General features: G+C 35.7%; 3 protein-coding genes across 8 annotated transcripts; 1 reads left to right on the top strand and 2 right to left on the bottom strand.

Annotated features, from left to right (window-relative positions):
- Window positions 1-1,036: 1,036 nt before the first annotated feature.
- LOC18051282 (Holliday junction resolvase MOC1, chloroplastic) lies at window positions 1,037-5,189 on the top strand. Of its 5 annotated transcripts, none has more exons than XM_024190595.1 (6): window positions 1,037-1,456; window positions 2,173-2,278; window positions 2,715-2,767; window positions 3,451-3,582; window positions 3,988-4,060; window positions 4,312-5,189. In XM_024190595.1, the coding sequence occupies exons 1-6, from the start codon at window positions 1,115-1,117 to the stop codon at window positions 4,317-4,319; spliced, it is 714 nt and encodes a 237-aa protein (XP_024046363.1). In that variant the 5' UTR covers window positions 1,037-1,114; the 3' UTR covers window positions 4,320-5,189. The 5 variants fall into 5 exon arrangements, 3 of the variants coding, with proteins under 3 accessions (XP_024046363.1, XP_024046364.1, XP_006446326.1); XR_002907110.1 differs by having other exon boundaries at window positions 1,038-1,456; window positions 3,727-4,060; window positions 4,839-4,865; XR_002907111.1 differs by having other exon boundaries at window positions 1,038-1,456; window positions 3,727-4,060; window positions 4,312-4,327.
- An 806-nt stretch (window positions 5,190-5,995) lies between these two features.
- Window positions 5,996-8,946, bottom strand: LOC18051281 (protein N-lysine methyltransferase METTL21A). The gene is made up of 8 exons (XM_024190597.1): window positions 8,802-8,946; window positions 8,633-8,700; window positions 8,410-8,529; window positions 7,935-8,008; window positions 7,787-7,844; window positions 7,609-7,710; window positions 7,217-7,328; window positions 5,996-6,461 (listed from the first exon to the last, which is right to left on the bottom strand). Exons 1-8 carry the CDS (start codon window positions 8,867-8,869, stop codon window positions 6,341-6,343), a joined length of 723 nt encoding a protein of 240 aa, XP_024046365.1. The 5' UTR covers window positions 8,870-8,946; the 3' UTR covers window positions 5,996-6,340.
- A 2,966-nt stretch (window positions 8,947-11,912) lies between these two features.
- On the bottom strand, window positions 11,913-15,818 carry LOC18051279 (F-box protein At2g26850). Of its 2 annotated transcripts, XM_006446258.2 has the most exons (5): window positions 14,069-15,818; window positions 13,903-13,982; window positions 13,618-13,796; window positions 13,194-13,268; window positions 11,913-12,395 (listed from the first exon to the last, which is right to left on the bottom strand). In XM_006446258.2, exons 1-5 carry the CDS (start codon window positions 14,762-14,764, stop codon window positions 12,208-12,210), a joined length of 1,218 nt encoding a protein of 405 aa, XP_006446321.1. In that variant the 5' UTR covers window positions 14,765-15,818; the 3' UTR covers window positions 11,913-12,207. The 2 variants fall into 2 exon arrangements, with proteins under 2 accessions (XP_006446321.1, XP_024047502.1); XM_024191734.1 differs by lacking the exon at window positions 13,194-13,268.
- Window positions 15,819-16,212: the final 394 nt, after the last annotated feature.

The following is a 16,212-nucleotide window of genomic DNA, read 5'->3' as shown; positions in this document are numbered from 1 at the left end:
TACAAAAACCCACCCGCAGCGGGTTTTAATAATTACCAAACCCGCAATAGTATCCGGCGGATTTTTTGCGAGTTTCCGTATTTAAAATCACAAATGTTTAATATATAAATTTATAATAACAACCTTAAATTCCATATAACATACTCAATTTTATATTTAAATAATGTAAATGAAAAATTAAAATTTTCACATCAATTCAATACAAATTTTCAAATTTAAGTATAAATTACACAAATCCATTTAAAAAACACAAACTAGTATCTAAAAATAATAATTACATTTCATATTATCATTTAAAACAAGCTCCAAGAGAAGATATTCATTTCATTCACCACCATAAGCACCCATCCAACACAATGCCTATAATAATAATTAAGATTAATATTTTCAAATACTAATTCGAAGGAAAATGCCTTTAGTTTTCTTTAGATTATGACTTTAGAATAGGCTATAGGCCACATACACAACTTTGAGCCTTTGGCTATTTGGTAATTTAATTAATGACATTATTTTCTTTATACATTTTTATATTTAAATTAAATTAAAAATATTTGAAAACAATATTGCGGGTTTGGTGGATATCCATGCGGGTATCCACCGGATATAAAGTTAATACCAAACCCACCCGCATCCATGTGCGGGTTTTAATTTATAATACTAAACCCGCCCGCAACGGGTAAAATTACCCGCAACGGGCGGGTTTTGAGGGATGGGTTTGGGCGGATTTACGGGTTTACGGGTACAATTGCCATCCCTACACGGTACATATAATTTTTTACAAATTTTAAATAAATTAATTATCTCATCAATTATTAAATAAATATCTTATGATTTAAAAATCGATTTATTAAACCCTTAAAATATACAGATATAAAGTTGCGCTGTGCATGCACGAAAAAATTCATTCCCAAATAGAATTGAAAGGTAAAAAAGAAAAAAATATATATCTTAATATAATAAAAGTAAAAATAATGTATTAATTATATGTATTTTTTTATCTTCTGGTTCGGTTCGCATCTTAATTCGATCCGGTCCGTATGGGAGAGAGCCGAGATAGGTTTTGAAGAAGAGTACAAAGGCGTCCGTAGGTGGATAGTTTACTGGTTTTGGTTCGATGGAAACAACAGTGAAGATACAGCCACAATTACAAAGCCATTGCATATCGATGAACACATTCGTCTCCTCCAAAATCAGAACCCTTTGCACATACCCATTTGCTCAACATGGAAGAACGCTACTCGTTAGGGCTGCGGCTGCTGGTGATACAACTAAAGCAGCGGTGGCAGCCCAAATGAAGCAAAACTGGCTGGATTCTCTCACTTTTCCTCCTCTTCACGTTCACGACTTGACAGCGAACCAAACCAATGCGGATTCCCAATGGGCTCTAGGTATTGACCCGGACCTCTCCGGCGCTTTGGCCGTCTTGAAATCCGACCACAACGGCTGCTCTGCTGAGGTAATACAGTAATTTTGTTGTTTGTTTATTTGTTTGTTGTAAACGGTGATCAGACCAGACATGGTCCAGGTGTCTACCCAATTCTTGTAATAATGGTAGGGACCTTTACATGTCTGGGAAATTAAAGAAACAAAGTGTCCATCGTTTCTTGGTAATCATCATTTCAATGATTACAAAAGCTACATCTGGACTCTACATCTAATATTTTTATTGGGAATCTTGTAGAATCATCTTGAAAGGTGGTAATTTTATATTATTATTTTGAGGATTTAGTGTTTAGGCTCATAATTTGATTGATTGAAAACAAAAAACCCTGTGTTCCACCCATTTTTTTTAAAATTAATTCCCTACGAATGGAATAATGTGCTTTAATTTATGAAAGTGTCACGCATTTGTAACATTGTCTGCTACCAGAGAAGTTGTGAAATGAAGTGAGTCTCATGATATTATGAAGAAAGGAATTTTATGGGTATCGGTGAATTAGATGTTGTAATTCTCTTTATACTACTTGTTTGTTGGGTGCAACTGAACTATGAAATTGGCTTTTGAATGAAACTGACTGTAGAATATGCATGTTAAAGGCCTTTTTATCAGCTTGAGATGCCTTTCAAGGCTTTCACATTATTTTCTTCCATTATACATGTACCATGATTTGTTTTGTTAGATGAGACTTGATTTGGCAAGTGAGATGACTTTGATTGTCCTCAATCTATCAGGTGTTTGATACTCCTCACTTGCCAGTACTAGTTGGTAAAAGAGTTCGAAAGCGTTTAGATGCGAAGTCTATGATCCTGTTGCTTCGCAGCTTAGATGCTCCAATTGGTATGTGACATGGCAATGTCTGTACCATCCTCTCCTCTGGTGCTCTTTTCTCTTCCTTCCAACTCCTTTTTTCTATTTGTTCTTTTTTTTCATTATTTTGTGTGTGTGACCCAGGAGGGGGAGAAGTTTCTATGATGAGTTTAGTATAATCTTGATAAATGCTATGCATTACATTTAACAAATTTCTTTTTTCCAACATTGCAGATATTAATAATCAAATAAATTGTAGAAAATGGTAGTCAAGATAATGCTTTGGGTGGGTCATTACATTTACTGCTGAGTTTGCAATTTTCATCATTTGAATATTTTCCACTTTGGGTAGCCTTTAGTTTCTAACATCATAAATATATATCTAGAGAAAAATGTTCTATTTTCATTTCTTGTCTTCCACCAGTGCTTGAACATTATGTAATGACTTTTGCTGTTTTTATTGCAGGAACAACTGCTTACGTAGAGCAGTCAATCCCTTATCCACAAGATGGGAAACAGGTCCGTGCTATCCATGTTGGTGGGAGATTTCTTATGGACCATTTTTGACAACTGTTATGTTTGATTATGCTCTTTGCTGCTGTTATAATTTTGCTCTTGTCTCTTCTATACGTGGCCTTAGGCCAAGTAGAGATGGGCAGGCTTTCATAGCATTAAGAATATTGATTCGGACAAAGCAATATAGCCTTATTAAAGAGACAATCCCTTGTTATACCAGTTGCCTTTACCGGTTGTACTAAAGATACCATATGTATGGATGTGGCACTATGGCTGTAATTTTTGTGTTGATATAGTGAATTATTGGGTAGCTTTTGAATTATTCACTGGAAATCGAATAATATTAGAGATCCATTTCTATACATGGTCGGGGCTTGTATTTCATGCATAGTTAATGAGCTGAAAATTCGTCCATTTCACAAGCATTGTTCTAAAGAAAACTGGATCTGTTTAATGCATTCTTTTGTAGTAGAAAATTCTCATAAGTATCCTCTTTTTTTTCTTTTTTCTTTTTTTAACTTTTGCCCTCTTGCAAATTTGTGCTTTTCAACATCCTATGTGGAGATATCAATTGTCGATTTGCCAATTCTAGTTATGAAATTTTACTGAAAGAGAAAGTAAGCAAAATAAAATTGCAGAACTTTCATAGTTCCTCCTCTGAGAGTATCTCTTTTTACTTAATCAAGGGTTGGTGGAGTGGAGGATTTGGGTATGGATTATGGATTGGGATATTGGTTGCCTCTGGATTTTCCGTAGTTCCAATTCCCTCTTTAACATGGAAGAACTGGTATGGACTCTCAGGAGGCACCTCTACAAAGGTTTGCATCAACACACTTATTTTATCTGTATTTACATGTAGATAAAGTTTTTACTCTTCAAATAAATAATGTTTGTTTAACATAAATATTGTTGTTGTCATACTGGTAAATGTTTTTCTGCTTACCTTCTCTTTTTCTTTTCAGTTATTTTTAGCCGTGCGTCTTGCCTTGAAATTTGCGAGAAGCAAAGTGGAGTTATAAAGTTTTGTTGCTTTCTTGACATTATCATTGTTTTGTTTTCTTGCTTTCTGTCAAGGAAACTATTAATGCCTACTACGTTTTGTCAACAACCTTGTCAGAGAAACCCTTTTTTGCACCTTTTAAGATTCTGCATAATTTAAACTGTTGAACCGACTGAAACTCAAGAACATCCTTTCTGTTTATGATGGATGGACTTTTTTACAGGATGATAGCCGGAGGGTTGCGTCCACATTATTTCCATCTTTGTGTTCCCAGTTGAAAAGGAAAAAGGATCATGGTACAATATCTTCCCCTTATTGTATTTTATATCATCACTTGTAAGAATTATCATTTTCCTCGGTTGGAATAAAGAACTAAGATGGTGTCAAAACTTGGATCGCCTTTGCATACCATCGACCTCTTTTTTCACTTTTGTATCAGCAGTATCATGTTACTGTTGAATTACATTAGGGGCAGGAATGTCAGAGGAAAATATCATGTGAGCAAATAATTTGGAACCATGACTTTAATGGTTGTGTATTTCATCAGAGTTATGATCGATGAGGTACATGTAAACAATGGGAGCCTATCAGACAAGATTTTCAGTATCGTGTTCAATCATCTTTGCAAGTTGCCTTTTGCAGCCATAAAATTTCAAGTGAAATAAAGAGCAAAAGTTTCAGCTTTTTCAAGCCTTCAAAGCTGGCATTATGAGTTGTTTGGGCATGATTTATTCCAAATCAGCAAGTAGTGATAACGACGATGTAGTGGCTTCTATTAGCTCATAATTGCCTACTTGGCTCTCTGATTTGGGGTGACCTATCCCCAATGTCTGATGCCTTGAACATGTAACCAGCATGGTGCCCCAAAGTTCATGGTAAAATAATCTGCCACCATGGAGCATATGCCTTGTTGATCACAACTTGAAAACATCTATTGATTAATCAAACGACCAGGAGATTTGACCTGAAATTTTCTGAAGGCCTGTGCACAAGCTCACCAATTTTTGTTTTTGTCAAACTTTATGCTCTCCCTCGGCATATATTTTCCTCATATTTGGTAATTGAAAACTGCAGGAAAGGCTGATGCTGTGCTGATTGCTGCATATGGAAAGGGTCTGAAGTTAGATTCATCACATCTCTCAGGTGAATTAGTTCCTCAAAGAAGCGAAGTTGTCACGACAGTGCAATTACTTCAAAAAGAAGAGCTGACCTGAAGACACAAACAACCCTTTTCACCTCACTTGAATGAATTATTCATTGTATGAAAAGTAGAACCAGGCATGAAGCAGCATCAGCATGGACAGCTTTGTGAAGATTGCTTTCACCATTCTTTAATAGTCATACTGTTGTAGCCTAGTAGGATTGAAGCTACTGGAACAATTGTATATTTTATTCTAACTTAAAAAAAAATACTGAATTTCAATCTCTCACTATGCTGTTTTCCCAATTTTATTTAGGTTATTATTTATTTACCCCCTAGGTTTCTTGAAATATTAAACATGTCCAGCTGCAGTATGACAAATTGTAACAAATGGGATCTGGCCCTTCTGTTCAATTCTCTTTCGTGTCTAATTAACTTTCTATTTATCCTTCATTCTGAGATTCTGACATTTCAGAGACACATGGACCAGGACTAAACAAAGTTTTGAGCTCTTATACACATCTATATTACATTAGTAGTCTTTAGGAATCTATTGTCCGTAAAAATATTAAATAGATCCTAAACTGCAAGTCTGCAACCAAAAACGCACAAAGAATAAGATATTATCATTGAGAAAGACTAGCCAATACAAAAATCTTTTCACAAAAAGAGTAACACAACATGCAAACGAAATGCAAAATCAGCAACGGGCAATGTATTTAACACATGCTTCCAAATCCCACCTCATGCTGTTTAAGGCTTATAAAGCTGGTGTTCTGCAAGGTTTTAGCCCAAAACAAAGCAAGAAATCATGCCATTTCAAATGTAGAGATTCTTTTTTTCAGCAAGAAATGCCTTTAATGACAAGCTTGGACCGAAATGCAAATTAAGTAATCGTTTAGAAGATTCAGAGACCTACCAAAACTCCAATGTAATATAAGAGCCACTTTTCACCCATCCTCTAAAATATGACCCAAAGGCAGTATCTAACATTGAGCGTTATTGAAGTTTCCTGAAAGTAAACCTTTTATCATGAAAAAGAAAGACTATGAAGGCATAGTACTAGTAAGGAAACTCAAACGACACAACCAAAGAATAATAGACATTACATTGAAGCAAAATTCAGGTATACATTGTAAAACGTATACAATAAACTGCTGAACTAAACCCTTGGTTTCTTCTGATTTGGGACCATTATTCAAAAGATTTGCTACATTAGCTAATTTATGATTATCAAGAAAGTTGAACATCAAACTCCAGAAGCCTTCTAAAGCAACCTTTCACTATAGCTTCTGCCCTCCCAAATTTGGTGGTTATTATCTCTTCACCTCAGTTGCAAGGACTTCAGTAATTTGCCATGTGCTGATGCATCTATTTAAGAAATTTGCCATGTGCTGATGCATCTATTTAAGAAATTTGCCACGTGCTGATGCATCTATTTAAGTGTGACCTCGAAAATAACTCCTTCAAGATTTCCAACAACAGATCGCGTCCCAACTATTTCATTTATCAGCAGTCCATGCCTAGTAGCTTCATTGAGAACCATTGAATCCATGCTGTGCACAATAATACCATTGCGTAAAAGAAATTGCAGAGACAAAAAAAAAGCTTCGATCTTTGTTACAATTACTATTAAAAACATAAGTAGCATTGCATCAAACAGCTCAAATTGAAGAGGTAAATACAATCAAGAGAACCAAAAAGGGATGCAAGGGGGGATTTGGAAAATGTTCATAAACATTAATAATAGAATTACTGAAGCACTTAAAAGATCTTTAATAGAAGGAAAAAAAAGGAGAAAACTGATTTTAGTATTTGCTCACCAATGTTGAAAGATAGATACTAAATACGGATATCATCATTCATAAGATGTTTTTGCAAACTGACAACAATAATTCAGAACTCTGAGCAGGGATGATAAATGAAAACTACAGAAAGAAATAGGTTCTATCAATCCACTGCTGTTTCCCAATTATAGTGATATTTAATCTGCAAATTTGTTTCAAAGTTTTTTGAGTATTAAATGGACTGGAAAATTGAAGTTTTCAGATGGGTAAAGTACAAAGCCCCTGTACAGAAAAGCAAGGCAAATGAAGAGTGGCCCCAGAAAAGGACAAGCTCCAGAATTACACCCTCAACAGTTTGTGCAGCCACAAATCTCAATCAATGAAAAAGACTTCCCATATTAATGCACCATATAAACTCATCGGTAAATGATTACAATCAACCAAGATGAGCCAACAAATAAAACTGGTCAGAATTTGTGAAGTGGAAACAAAAATTAAAACAAATTCATTAATTGATTACATACCTCTTGGCTCGGGATACATAGGCTAAAATGAATTTGCATTGTCCTCGTCCCTTCAAGCGGAGGAACTGTTCTACTGTGTCAAAAAGAGGAGAAATACTGGATTGCTGAAAGCTTAGACACTGTCAAGGAATTTTTAAGTACCAACCAACAAAGAATGCTCAATAATGTCATGTCTAAGCAAGTTAAAAAGGACATAGATACAAGGGAAAATTCTCATGTGGTGTTCTAGGCTACCTCAAAATCTAAGACAAGCTTTTGGATGGTTTTCTGCACTCTATCCTGGCCCCACTTAGAATGCGTCAGGCCTAGCTATAACTAATTTAACTTTCTTTTATTTGTTCATATTGCTTAAAAAAAAGAGGTCATCAGTAATGATCTGTTGTATAGGATATAAATGTCAGCCCCAAGAATTAGATCAAATCCACCTGGATATTTCTGTATAATTTTGTTGATCTGATCAGAATTCCCCCATTCTAACTTCTCAACTGCTAATCCTGCATATACAATGTGAGCAAAAGACATCAGCTAATGCAAACATTTTTATGTTCCTAATAAAGTTCATTCCCTCACCAGCGTCACTATTAGGATTCTCAGATGATGTGTGGTGCTCTATATTTTTCTTCAGGATCTGAAAATAGATTGATACTATAGAAAGTCAAAATACAAGAAAGATTACAGGTAAACATACCAATACTTCTAGTTAATGATTTGACCTTACCTTGAGCACTTCCTCATTATGGTCAGTTAACAGAACTTCACGGCAAAATCTGCTGCAGAGTATCCCAGTAACTCCTGTACATCAAGAAGAAGCAATCTGTTATACATAAAGCTAAGAGAAAAGATATAATCATCATGAGGCTAGTGAAATTAAAAATTGTTCAACATAAGGAGAATCACCACAAAAGAACCCATATAACAGGCACTCAGCCGAACATAAATTGAGCAAGAGGAGGATCTATACATGATAAGAAGCAGGAATCCCTTGATTAAACTAATTTGTTTTCAACAGCAAAACAAATGTATGGGATCAATGTTGCTCCGTAATAATACTTAAAGTCTCAACCTGTATTTCAGTGTGTGAGGATGCCATCGCACAAAATGAGTATATTTACACATGTGGAAGAGCCTAATTGAAGATGAATAAGTAGGGAAGAAAAACATGATATAAACATTAGATGAGAATTGAGAGATACCAACGCCAGAGCCTAATTCAAGAATGGAAGAGGCTTGGAGCACGTCAGGGTTTTTGGAGAGATAATCATTCATAAGCATAGCACCAGGCCACACCAATTGCCCTGTCAAATCAAAATCAGCTGTTCCACAGCCCACATAGTAAGATTTTTTGACCGCATATTTTCATTTTCTATAAAAAGGAAAATATTTATACATAAGAAAACAGAAAAAGAAAACACTCACTTGAAGCAGATTGGAGGCAGAAGAGGTGAAGAACTTGGGAGCCAAAAGTGAAAGTGGTGAGCTGATAACTGTGGAGAGAGAGAGTGTGTGAATCAGCAAAATCATTAGAGAGTTAGTAAAAATAAATAAGAAAGGAGCTGAGAGAAACTTGTCTCTCACTCTCACTCACTCGTCATTGATGAAGAAAGATTCGTCCAAGCACACTACCTCGTCGTCTCCATCTTCTTCTCTGTTCATCTTGAGCTGAGCTGAATGCTATTCTATGCCTATGCCAATGTTGTTGTTCTCTTCAAGTCTCTTCACCACCATTTTGTGTTTAGTTTTACTCTTTTGGAGCAGGACTGCCGGTTTTGAAAATATATGCGCCGTGAGGGACTTCAATGAAATTTGGTCTCATTCGTAAATTCAGATGGTGTTAGTGGGCCTTTGGGCCCAGTGGACTCGAGCCCCGCCAGCAGCTCATTCACTTTTTAAATATTAAGATAGAATAGACATCTAGTAGATATTAGTGAAAGTAAATTTTTGAAAAAATATTTAGTAGATTTTTGGTTTATACTACAAATATATGTACCTTTGGATAGGAATAAATATCTTTTTGATGTTAGTAAGAATAGATTTTCAAGTTAGTACTTGGTAGATTTTTGAGTTGTACTATAAATATATGTTCCGATTGATATGAAATTGAAAAATATCTAGACCGGGAAAGTTTAAAAAAATAATAATAAATTTACATGGCGTTTATTTTTTCGGCTAGCATCCTTCAATTAAAGTGCATCCATGAGTCCTTAATGCAATTAGATATACAATTACCTTTTACACACTTACTTTTTGTTTAAAAAAAATTAAAAGTTTGAATCTTTTCTATGTGTTGTTGATGTTGATTTTATTTTCTAAAATATTTAGAAGAAAATTCGACACATTCTAAGCTCAAATAAGTGACTGCGTTATTATAAATTTGATTTTCAGAAGTGTAGTTATATTAAAAAAAAAAAATCGATTCCTTCATTTTGGAAGAGTTAAATAGTAAAATTAATCTTTTGTTCATATAACCTTAACCTCAAAGAAGTCAAGAAACATAAATAATATGACGATGATCAATTATTGGAACTATATTCGAACCGGTTACCCGTGATTTAAAGCACCCAATTGTACAATGTAGTTTAGATGTCACGGGTCAATTCGGATTTGTCCGTCGGACGTTGACCAATCGATTTAAGATTGATGTTAAAACTCGTCTTAATTATTTGAACTAAATCGAACCCCGTGAGTCCGTGACTTAATTTATGCCACTTTCTGGTCGTTTATTAGCAACTAGCAGATCAAATTCAGATATCTTTCAAAGCAAGACAAGACATATCTAGTAGTTACACTTTTTTTTAAATTATACGTGTGGTATTCAAAATTACAAAGTCGAGTATCTTTCCATTGGTTTAATTATTTGGTCAATGATGTGTACCTTTTCTATTTTATAATACAAATGTTACATTTCAGTTTATCTCCTTCTTAAATTGATATCCTTCAATTTATTTTCTCAAATTATTGAAAATATTACCGTACTTTTTATCTCTTTGCATATTAAAAAAAATTACAATAAAAAAGGATTTTAATAGTAAAATTTTTACCATCAAATTTTTTATCAACTTCTTTTGTCCGTATCGAATGCAATATTGACTCGGCATCCGTGCATATAAGGACTACTTTGAAGAAGAATAGTAAGTTGGCAGAAGCGGAAGCAATTCCTTATATTAAGTGAACGTGTCTTCCTTTCCTTTGATTCAGGAGCAAAAAAAGCTCTACACTCAATCCCCTTGTGTACATTTTTTTATCAGCAAATTCAACAAGTGTTAATGGAGAGAACGGTTGATGAGTTTTTGAATGTGAGTGCAGCAAGCAGCCCAAGAAGAGCAGTGAGCTCGGAAAATGTGTGTTTCTATAGCGTGCCCACTAGTCCCACTAGAAAGTCATTCAAAAGTAGTGCTTATGATCATGATCATGATGATCAGCCAACAACACCACCAAATGCATATGAAGATGCAAATTCGAGTTTCTCGGATTTTGAATTCGAAACAAGTCGTCGTTTCAACGTTAGTGTAATTGCTGCTGACCACGATGACACAACTGAAGATGGCTGTTGGAAGGAACAAGTTCAACAAAATAATAACCAACGTAAAGAGTATCTCCCTGCCATGGCATTTGCTGACGAACTCTTCCATAATGGGATAGTCATGCCGACGCTGAAACCTCCACCGGCGCGGCTTCGATACAGCAACGACACTGCAAGTAGCTCTTCTCTGTCGTCGCCGAGGTCGCCGAATGCCCGACTGAAGCTCCCATTTGCACGGCGGAGCTTGTGGAACGATGATTTTGATCCATTCTTGGCAGCTTTGGAGAACGTCAAGCTCAAGGAAGAAAAAGAAAATGGGCAGAAATTTCATACACCACTAGGAGCTTTCAGCCCACAAGAGCTGGATAACAAAACAGGGCAAGATTGTTTTGAAGAGAAGATCTGGAAAAGAGTGCTCGCTGAGCCCAAAGGAGTGTTCTATGCAAGGCAGCTTGAGAAAATGGGCCAAGAAAAGCCCGGTAAAGAAGGTGGTGCTTCTCGTGTTGGCAAAAAGAAGAGGAAGAAAATCAAGAAATTTTTGCTCAGAAGTGCTTCCATGACCATGACCCTCGGGAGAAGTAGCAAAGTCCATGAGCATCACGATGACATCCCAAAAGATGAAAGTGCAGCACTGCCCAAGGCTAAGGCAAGTTTTACTAGGAAATTGAGCTTTACGACAAAGGGATTAGCCCAATACTACAGTGAGGAGAAAGGGGTGTCTGAAGCACTAATCCATTACAGGCCTAAGCTCTTTCTTTGCATGGGTTATGGCTCCAAGTAAAATGGCTTTCATTTCTACGAAATTTGTAACCGATCAATATGTGTTGCCTGGATTACATGTTAAAATTAAAATATAATTTTGATTCTTCAAATTATGTGAAATCTCAGTTGTATGAAACCTATGCAAGTTGTTTGAGCTAATTGATTATTTGGCTAGTCAAGTAAAGTACTTTGGACTTCAAGTGGCTTATTTAGGCCAAACTTAAATCTCGAAAAGATAGGGGTTAAAATTTTGATTTAAACTTTACTTACCCCCCCAACTTCTTAAGGTGTATGCATAGAGGATGAAATTACGGAGTCCTCTCGCTTTCGGCCTTTGGATTCGTTCACCCGTTTTTTCATTATTAATATATATATTTGGTTATTTCATTATTACATGTTTCCACACAACACCACTACGATTGCCAGGAGATTAGCAACTAAAATTTTATATAACAGGGGGCAAAATATGGTACATCAATGGGATTATGGGAGGCAGTTCACATGAATTAAGATCCTATGAAAACGAAAGGCCTTAGAATATGAATATCTATCTCCCATAAAAAATTATCGCCAAGCATAAGCCCTCCCCATTCATGCTACAGAATCGGAAGCACATTTTCAGATTCTCTAAGGCTGAATTTCACTTAATCAGAAGGATATCATTAATAGGTTCTATGTTCATCAAATCGTGGCACTGTGGGGCATGCCTCTATTCCAATACTTCTACTGGCCAAAGCCTCTTCCACATTTTAATTTCCTCCTCATTGTTAACCTTTCTGATTCCCCCGTAAAATCCATCCGCCTCATTTCCCTCCTCTCTATGATCTTTCCTGTTGATTGTTGTTTTTCTCCATCGTGACCCAGGTGTGTACTGATTGAACTCCAAAATTAGGGTTTCTGTCACCATAAACACAATGTTACAAAAGTCATGCTAATGCATACAAACTTAATGCTTCGATTGTAAGCTATCATAATCATCATAAGCAAAAACCATTCATTCACATAATTTTCCATCCACAACAAATGGAGAAATTGTGAAAGTGAGCTTTATTTGAATGTCACAGATGCATGCAGATTCCCTGCTCTGTCAAGTTGCAGATGTGGATAACAAAAAAGAACCTTTACATCTTTTAAGATGCAGTTGCAGATAGAAAATTAGGCTAGTGGGTCAACATGACTGAGGTTTCAGGGACCTTTACTTGAAAACAACTGACCCTAACAGCTTGGAGAAACAGACATACAAATAAATGAAGATTAGGAAGATCATAATGACCAATGATGCCCTGCATTAGCCGAAAGATGACAACTTAGCAAACAACAGAACATTTAGGAAACATCGAGTTCTTTCAGTGCGGTTGGCCATAAATATTCCATTGAGACAAAAGTTATCACAATGTTGGTGGAAAGCATAACATACTGACAATGATTTTTTACAAGGACCAACCAAATAGGCTCAACCGGTGGTCCTACATACTGAAAGTGGGATTCAAGAAAAGGAACGGTCCACAACCGGGTCTCACCTTTGGAACTACAGTTTCCTTTCAAATGGGCATGCTATTTTCTATTAATATACCTGTAATCTAGAAGAAAATTTTATCATCTTAAAGTGGTCCATCCAATTTCCATGATCACTGAAAAATGAGAAATGTGAATATCACAGCAATGTTTCCAGACACATTAGTTTTACCGACTTACCACTATTATGGCAGTGGCAGAAGTTTTCATTCCCATCACATGATTCCAAGTGACCGACAACACCATACCACCAACCTGTAATATACATATGGCAGACCTTATAAAGCTGTAGATCACTGGAAATTCATTTAAAATTGAAATATATTTCACTTGAAAATAATTAGTTCTAGAGGCTGCTTTGGGATGAGCCTCATCTACGAAGGAACTTTTAATAGACTGTTGTTTCTTTCAGGTGTTGCCAATATTTTACAGGGAAAAGTTATAATGCAATCAGATTATGTTGAAACAGGTCGGCGTTCTGTATAATTTCTTTGGCACAACCTCCTCTGTTTCTAACAACTTTCCAACAATCACAATTTAACGTGCTCAAATTAATCAGCATAAATTTGATAGGCTTTAATATATATATGGCTATAAAACATACCATAGGGGAATTCTTTGTTTCTTCTCCATTGAATCTCTATGTGATCACCTGGGTGCAAATCATTCAAGCAATCTGAAATGTGAAGATCGTGGGGTGAAGTATCAACAGGTGCTGCTCTAAGCCTTTCCCATGGCACCCCACACTCTATAGCAATTGGCCTCCTTCCATGTGGTGGATATCTGCAACACAAAACATACATTTGTTATTACAAATGTTAGTTCTTCACCATAAGATTAATTTTAAATTTAAATCATAAGGTAAAAAGACCAATCTCTCTCAGATTACCTGGCTTGGAAGGTGTCGGTACTCTGATCATAGCTAAGCTCTGCATCATAGCATGAGAGCATAAAGCCAACATGACCATTCTGCAAAAGACAACAAACACATATTTGTTAATAAGAAATGACAATTGAATTGAAGTTTTAGCGTGCATGAGTGTGTACGTATATACCTCGCGATTATAGACTTGAGCAGGGAACCAAAAGCGGCCAGTCTCCAGAGCAAGATACCAAGACATGATTGAATTTGAATCAACAGGCAAACGAGTTGTTGTTGTCTGCTTGCTAGTATCATGAACCTTTGATCGGACCCAAGAAAACGATCGAACAAAAGAGAAAAGCTTCATCCAAAGTCTTTGCTTTCCTTGTTTAAGATGAGTAGAATCTTTTCTAGAAGCAAGATGCCATTGCCACTCTCTATAAGCAGCAGGGCCAACAATTCGACCCCATTTTTGCTTCATATGTTTCTCCCAAAGGTGATCACTCATACATCTATCTCTCAATGAACTACAAACAGCAGCCATGTTGCAAAGCCCCGAAGGTGGTAATTTCTCAAGAATACATTCTAAGACCAACTCATGCAAGTCTAGAACTGACATCTCTGCTCCTCCACTCACTTCTTCAACGTGATCATTAGAGGTACTCATCATGTGTTTAAAAGACAGTTTTGGTGAGGGAATAATGATTGTAGTGATGTTCAAGCTGTTCTTTAAGGAGCTTGGAATGGAAAAAAATGATATCTCTTTCCAAAAACAAAGAGACAGCAATCTCAACTCAGTTGGCCTTGCCCATGGTGGGAGTGGCTTTAGAGCAAGGCAATTTAAAAAGAGAATTAAAGAGAAACAAGCAATGATCAAGTAAAGTAGCATTACATACAATCTGGAGCAAAAAACAAAAAAGGAAGGGCTATTTTCTTATGTGTCAAATTCAAGTTTGGCATAAATGATAAGGCCAATGGAGAGACAGAAACCCACTAGTGGAAAAGGCAATGGCTAGATGAAGAGGAAAAACAATGCAATTGTTATTATTTTAGCTTTTCTCTTCCTCTTCCCCTTCCAAGAAGAAAAAATAGAAACCAAAGTTGAAGTGGGATATTGTTGATGAAATTTGTCAATTCTTTATGGGTTTTTATGGGTTAAATGAGAGCCCACCAAACCCAGAGGTGGGCCTCCTTTTCCACGAGTCTAAATCAGAATGAAATGAATTGCATATGCAAAAATGTTATGTATATTATTATTATTATTATAAAGTATAAACAAACAAGTTATTCAAAAATTTGATGACAAAACAAAATCCTCCTTAACAAACCAATCTATAATACTACCAACTAAGGAGACTAATGAAGGTGGTGGCGGTAGTAGTTGTGGGGTAGTTTCAGATCTTGATATGGGTATTTTCTGACAAATCTTGAAATCCCAAGAAAATAAAGATTAAAAAGATAGATATAAAGTCTAGATACAAAGACCCATATCTCCAAAAATCTTTGAATTTCGTTTTTAAGAATACATGAAACAAAAATCTTTTGTTTAAAAAAAAAAAAAAACCGACAAGATATGAAGATAATAAAAGAGAGAAAAACAGATCTGGGTAGTTGGGATTGAAGTGCAAACAGAAGAAAACAAAACTATGATTACGATGATGAAGAAGAAGCTAATGAAGATGAAGCGTGGGGTTCGTATCTTCTTCACCTCAGTTCATCAACTTCTTCTTCATCAAATATAAAAAATAACAGAAAGCGCTCACCTCACCCTCTTTTTTATTTCTCTCAGGCAAATTAACAAACAGGTAATGGACAATGAGCCGGATAGAAATAGAATTACAGGCAGATTATGGCGAAGAGACTAAAGAATAATAGCCTAATTATGTGACTCGACAAAAAGGGCGGTAATGCTTAAATGAGATTTTTGGAGGGTATCAATTAAGTCAGTTTTTTTTTTTTTTTGTGGATATAAAAAAATCTCTTCATTTTAAAAAAATAAAATCAAAATACAAACTCGTTGTATCATTCTTTTTGTTTTTACAAGTTTGTATTTACCAAAAAAATAATTCGAACAAGTTGAAGCAAAATCCGTATACCTGTAATGAAATACCGCTAGAATCACGTATTTAAAAGGAGATAAAATATTTTTTTTTCTTTTTACTTTAACAAGTTTCATTCACACCGCTGGCTTTTTCCACCAATAATTCATCACCACGTGTCCTGTACTTTATACGGCATAAAATATTCTTATACATCTTCAGGAGTAATGGATCTCGAGTTATTTCCCTCTAATATACTATTAATGTCACTAATGTGGGGAAACCTTAGGTGCAATTG

The sequence above is a fragment of the Citrus clementina genome, unplaced genomic scaffold (genome assembly GCF_000493195.1).
Source record: "Citrus clementina cultivar Clemenules unplaced genomic scaffold, Citrus_clementina_v1.0 scaffold_2, whole genome shotgun sequence".
NCBI classification, from domain to species: Eukaryota; Viridiplantae; Streptophyta; class Magnoliopsida; order Sapindales; family Rutaceae; genus Citrus; species Citrus x clementina.
Note: the sequence above shows the minus strand (reverse complement) of the source record. Positions and strands in the feature narration are given on the sequence as shown.